The sequence below is a fragment of the Hydra vulgaris genome, chromosome 07 (genome assembly GCF_038396675.1).
Source record: "Hydra vulgaris chromosome 07, alternate assembly HydraT2T_AEP".
Taxonomy (NCBI): Eukaryota; Metazoa; Cnidaria; class Hydrozoa; order Anthoathecata; family Hydridae; genus Hydra; species Hydra vulgaris.
Genome location: NC_088926.1, coordinates 9,519,311 through 9,525,841, shown reverse-complemented (window position 1 = coordinate 9,525,841; position 6,531 = coordinate 9,519,311). Strand labels below are relative to the sequence as shown.

General features: G+C 27.6%; 1 protein-coding gene across 1 annotated transcript; it reads left to right on the top strand.

Annotated features, from left to right (window-relative positions):
• Window positions 1–2,935: 2,935 nt before the first annotated feature.
• On the top strand, window positions 2,936–3,709 carry LOC136082566 (zinc finger BED domain-containing protein 4-like). The gene is made up of 2 exons (XM_065801977.1): window positions 2,936–3,068; window positions 3,153–3,709. The coding sequence occupies exons 1-2, from the start codon at window positions 2,936–2,938 to the stop codon at window positions 3,707–3,709; spliced, it is 690 nt and encodes a 229-aa protein (XP_065658049.1).
• Window positions 3,710–6,531: the final 2,822 nt, after the last annotated feature.

Below are 6,531 nucleotides of genomic sequence, written 5' to 3'. Positions count from 1 at the left end.
TGTGTGTGTGTGTGTGTGTGTGTGTGTGTGTTTATATATGTGTCGATATATGTGAGTATGTAACACAATATGTCTATGAACATAATTTTATATTCCGTTATTTTCATAATCACTGTGGTGTAAGGTTTTTATATACCCAACATGATTAATATATTTGATTATCTATTTGAGTTTATAAATCACAGTATAATATAAATCACATTACTAAAATATGATATTAATATAAATCGCATTAATAAAAGGTGTATTTGTGTGACTAATACTAAATTACAACTATTCTTTTTATGATTATTGTAATTATTTTTATTGCTGTCATTTAATTTTTATTATTATCATTATACTCTTATCTTATATTTACTATTTAGTCTAACAAAATTTAGTCGACTAACTTTTTAGTTTAACTAAACTTAGTCGACTAACTTTTTAGTCTAACTAAATTTAGTCGACCAACATTTTAGCGTAAATAAATTAGTCGACTAACTTTTTAGTCTAACTAAGTTTAGTCGACTAGTTTTTTAGTCTAACTAAATTTAGTCGACTAACTTTTTAGTCTAACTAAATTTAGTCGACTAACTTTATAGCGTAACTAAAATTAGTCGACTAACTTTTTAGTTTGACTAAATTTAGTCGACTAAGTTTTTAATTTGCGAAAAATATATTGTTACTTTTACCCAAAAAATACTTTTTTTAAATCTTGTAATGTGTTAGTTGTGAAGTGGTTTGAGCGCCATTTTTTTAATAACAAATTGCTGTAAGTTACAATTTAGATCTCCATGGCATCTTTTTCAAAGTTGATTTTCAGAGTTTTTCAAGTTTTTGGAGAAAATTTTTTTTTCTTAAGTTTGCGAGATATACACTTGGAATTTTGTAATAGTAAAAAAACTGTATCCAATTACTCCCCCCTTATTACTAAGTACTTGTTTTAACTTTCAATGAAAAGCGGTTTAAATCTGGATTTTTTCAATTTCTAATTAAAATGAACCATAAACTATTAGAAAAAACTATTAGAAAAAAAAATGGTGCCATATTTTTGAAATGTGTTGTATGCAGAAGCTTTTTCGGATTTCTTTTATATAATACCAGCAATCATTTTTTGAGGTAATAATACCTAATTTATTTTGTTCTACACTCATAAAACGCAGTTTTTACAGTGACGACAATATGATTGTAGTTGTTAGTAACAATTACACAATATAGAAATAATAAAAAACATTAATTGCGTAACAATTTGTTACGCAATTAATGTTTTTTAATATTTCTATATTGTGTAATTGAATATATATCTTGTTCAACTCTCAATTTTTTTTTTTTTTTTTATTATTATTAAAATGCTAATAACTAATTATGTATTCGGTACAAAACATCAGCTGTTTTTGGCGGAGTTGTTCTACTAACAAACCAATTTTTATTTAAATCAATGAAAGAAAATGTGAGGCAATACTAGGTACAAACAAAACATTTTTATTACCTTATTGTCACAAATTATATTACGTATTTTAAATTTCTTAAAAACGATACATTTTAATCAATGTCTTTAAGTTGATTTATTTGTCTTAATTCAAATTATGTTCATATAATTTCTCAACACAACAAAATTTAATGAATGTCTTAACTGACACCTCAAAGTAATGGTTTCCCGCTATATATTAGATAAACCGTTATTCTTAAATATATATTTAAATTTACTTTAAGAAATTGCATTTTTATACTATGTCGAAAAATAATACGTTTTCTCCAATTGAATATGCTGCTCCAATATCTGATTTGATGAATCTGACGAAGAAAAGATTGGATAAAAGAAAGACTATAGATGAACAAAACCCTGCAGATCATAACGATAGCGAAACAAGTTCAAGTTTTTCATCCGGTCAAACAGAAATTGAAGTTGATGCTCAGTCCATTGAAGAAGCAGCTAAAACTACATACGAATATTACTCAATCGAGGAGGAAACATCAAAATGGATATGCAATCAATGTAATAGTAACAGACCTAAAAAGTTCTCTTGTAAAACATCAAAGAGTATATTAGATTTTCATCTTGAACATGATCACAAAATAATAACGCCGAAAAAAAAAACGAACTATGAGTGGCTTGTCAAAAAAAGTTAGGGATAAGATTAATAGAGCTCTTTTAATTTTCATTATTGCCTGTTGTCTTCCATTTATGTTGGTAGAAAGTAGTGCATTTAAAGAATTTAAAGAATTCGTTTTGTGTTTAAATCCAAAGTATAAAGTGCCTTGCCGAAAAAAGTTAAGATCTCTTTTAACTGATTTATATCGAGAAAAAGTTGAACTTTTGAAATCAAAATTATTATTAATTAAAGTTTTATCTATTACTACTGACGGATGGACATCCTGTCAAAACTATAGTTATATATCTGCAACTGCACATTTTATTTCTAACGAAACAAATTTCATCAGTTTTTGTTTGGGCTTTGCATACCTTAATGGCCGCCATGATGCAGATAATTTAAAAGAGGCTTTGCTAAAAATTGTAGAAAAGTTTAAAGTAGATGATAAAATAATGAGTATAGTATCAGACAACGCCAGTAACGTACGCAACTGTCTAAATTCTTTAAAAGTTTGTTTAAACATTCAACCAATAAGATGCATGGGACATGTGTTGCAATTAGTTGTTAAAAATGCCATAGATTTAGTTGAAGAAGGTGAAAAAGATAGTTCGGCTAAATTCTTTTTCATTGCAAGAACATTAACTAAGTGCAGGATAATTGTTACATCTTTCAATCATTCTTCTCAACTTAATGATTTATTAGAGGAAAGTCAAACACGACAAGGTGTCGAAAAAAATCACATACTTCATTTGATTCAAGATGTGAAAACTCGTTGGCACTTTACGTTTCTCATGGCAGAGTGAATGTTTGAGCTTCACTCCTACGTAAAAGATATCTTTAATTCGAAACAATAATACAAAGATATGAGAAAATATTTACTTGATGAAAATGAAATGGTTAACTTAAAAGAAACGGTAAATGCTTTATTAAGCTTTAATCAAGTAAGTGTTTTACTATCTGGCGATAGGTATGCAACGTGTTCTTTAATTATTCCAAGTATTAGGTACCTTGAGAAGTAGCTGAGTAAGAATAAAAGTGAAACTCCTGCTTTAATTGTAATATTGAAATCACATTTGTTAGAATCTTTACAAACTTACAAAGATTCATATAAATTAGAGAATAATTCCTTTTTATTGTGTGCCACTTTTTTGGATCCAAATTATAAAAGTTTTCAGTTCTTTGAAAAGTACGAAAAAAAGAAATATTTAAAAATTGTGAAAGAATTTTTGTCAGATTTTTATCTCTCAAAAAGAGTTAATGAAATAATTCCAATTAAAACGGTGACAAAGGAATCAAAAAAATTTAAGTTGTCATTTGAGGATGAAGAAGATGATTCCGGAAGTGATAGTGACAATAATGTAACCTTAGATTTAAAAAAAGAAATCAGTGAATATATAAGATTGTCAGTGTACGAACATAATGTTTTAGAGTTTTGGCATCAAAATCAATATGTTTTTCCAATATTGTATGGCATTTCAACGAGGATTTTATGTACACCTGCTACCAGTGCACCAAGTGAGCGTCTTTTTTCTGATGCATTAAAGAATTTGTATGCTAAGCGAAACAGGATGACGGCTGAATGTTTTCAAATGTTGATGTTTTTGTACGAAAATTTGGAATTTTTTAATTTGGTTTAAAATTGGTGCAATTTAATCAATGTAATACGGAAATATCTTGTTGTAATAATTATTTTTGAATATATTTTATTGTTCTTAAATAAAAACTCTTAAATTTAGAGTTTGAACTGTTTTGTTTTAAAAAACAATCAAACAAGGTTGCAACATGTTTAAAAAATGATTTTATAAAGTTGTTGCTCTCATGTTTGGGACAGGGGAGGGGGACCCCAGAAACTTGACGGCTTTTATGTTTCCAGGCTACAATTATCGCAATTTTTTGCAAAGTATCATTATCCGATTTTCAATTTTGTTTTTAGAAAAACCAATTGCTTAATTAGGCTATAAAACTAAGCGCAAAATATGAACGTAGTCTTCCCGATTCTATGTTATTTAAATTTAAGTTTTTTACATTTGTAAATGTATTTTACATTTTCATGTATTAATTATGACCCACCCAAGTTTATATTTCATAATGAATGATTTCATTAACCTTACCTTTTCTGTATAATTCTACAAAAAATGGCGTCTTAAATGCGGTTCATTAAAGTTGATATTTCAAACTTACTTTTTAAATAAGATTGCTTCTAGTTAACTTTAGATCTTACTTTTCACGCTAAAACTCTTATTTTCTAACAAATTATCTACTCCAGCTTGAAGCAATTTAAAGCCTAAAATTGTTGCTGCCTAGTATACAGCCATATTTAATATAATTAAATGAGTTTATATACGACTAAAGATTAAATTTTTGATACCAAAAAAAAACATTGTTTTGGGGAAAATATATCGTAACTTAATTTTTTTAACAAAAAGTGAAAATGTACTTTAAAATGATAGATATTCTGCATTTTTTAAGTAATTAAAAAGTGTAAGAAATTTTCTGGTTTGATAAAGCGACCGCTGCCATTTAACAGAATGTTTATCTTAATTTACAGTTTTATACGATTTATTTGCGGAGGTTGCATTTTTAAATGCGGACGATGAGCCTCTCGGTAAATGCTATTAAATGTGTTGCATTTTAAAAATGCTATTAATAAGTTTAACATTTGGTATGCATTTTAGAATAAATAAATTGCCGAAGCTTAAATGTACTTAAATTGTAACAAACATAACCTAAATACGCCAACCAATTTAAGCGCAATTCCGTGCTTATTTGTCCGTACGTTGAAAAAATGAGAAAATGATAAAGTTTTAATTATGAATGTAATGATAACGTTGCATATATAAGCTTTCGCATTAAATGTCAAGCTTGTTAAGAAAAATGATGAATGTTAGCGTAAATAAATTGGTACTTCTTATCGCTTATATGAAATTAAATATTTAGAGACTAAGTATATTCGCTAGTATACAGGGGGTGGGGGGAGGTGGTAAGTTGAAAACTGCCATAAGAATAATTGCTGATTAAAAATTATACTTGCTGAGTATAAGAATATATATATCGATTGCTGAGATTTGCTAATAATTATAATAACATCTTAATTTGCCGAATGATCAAACTAAATATCGGTAATAGCATGGCCTATAAGAGATGGACGTGCAACCTTTTTTTTTTTTTTTTTTTTTTGCGAACCATGCTCATTGCGCATTGTTACAAATCTTTTGTTTTAAACAATAGAAATTAAATTATAAAGCCTGTCGGATTCGTCGAAAACTTTTGGTCTCGTCTAACCAGTTACATCAACTTCCTTTTAGTTATTCAAGATAACAGCAATAGATAGCGATTCCACGGCTCAACGAAAAACATTTGACGTTTAAAAAAAAACACGTAACTTTCATGAACTTTACTCTCTTATATCTTTTTGTATGCTTAAGCAAACACCTTAAGGTTTTTTGCATCAATTAGTGTTACTCAACCTCTTTCCAGTCATAAATAGAAAGTACTATGGTTTATATGGCTTCATTTAAATTTTATCCATATCTTAAGACCACTTTTAAGAAAAAAGCTCGAAGCGGGAACATTTTTTTAAAACAAAGCTTTTAGAGGTTAGGATTCCTTAGTACCAAAACACATCCAATTTTTATAAACCTTTCCGTATACATTAAAAAAGGGATGACGAATCAAATGGAATGTGCACACTTTTTAACTTTTATACATAAATTTTTAGTTCTTAGTGTTTCAAAACTTCAAGGTTTATTTTTATAGAAAAAAAAAAGTGTTTTTTAAAAGTGTCCTTTTTATAACAAGTATTTATTTATGTTTTCTTGAAGAATAGGTTCTAAGGATTTGTATATAGGAATTATGTATATATATATAATTATCTTCCTTCGCATATTTTATGACGTTTTTTGTTTTGATTTTGCGTGACATAATGCAAATTTTCGGTGTCATAACAATGCAAATTTTCCATACTCAAGTCCTATACCTTTCGTCAAAAAATCATTAATTATTGCACTACAAAAAATTCAATAACTTTAGATCCGCTTAACTTCAAAGGCCGAATGACCCCTCATTTTTTAAGTCAAGTCAAGCTCTATACAATGATATAAGTTACATATGTTTATTTGAATAATAAAAAAATCGTCAAGAATGGCTACAATAGAATCAGATTTTAAGTTTAATTTGATATAGCTAGATATTCCTTATATTTTAAGAAATAACACTGATAATAATATAGAAATTGAGATCATTTACTTATCTACTTTAGTACATGTATAACTAGAGATATAACAAATAATACAAAATATCTACTAGTTTTGTAGCTACTTAGAGAATATTGGTTTCATGTCCAGGGAACTACACCATCTACTATATTGCTGTAGACTTATTGTTTAAGAATATTATAGAATTTTTTATTTTTATGTTTAACAACAGAAATATATACAGTTAAGGATAAATAACTCATACA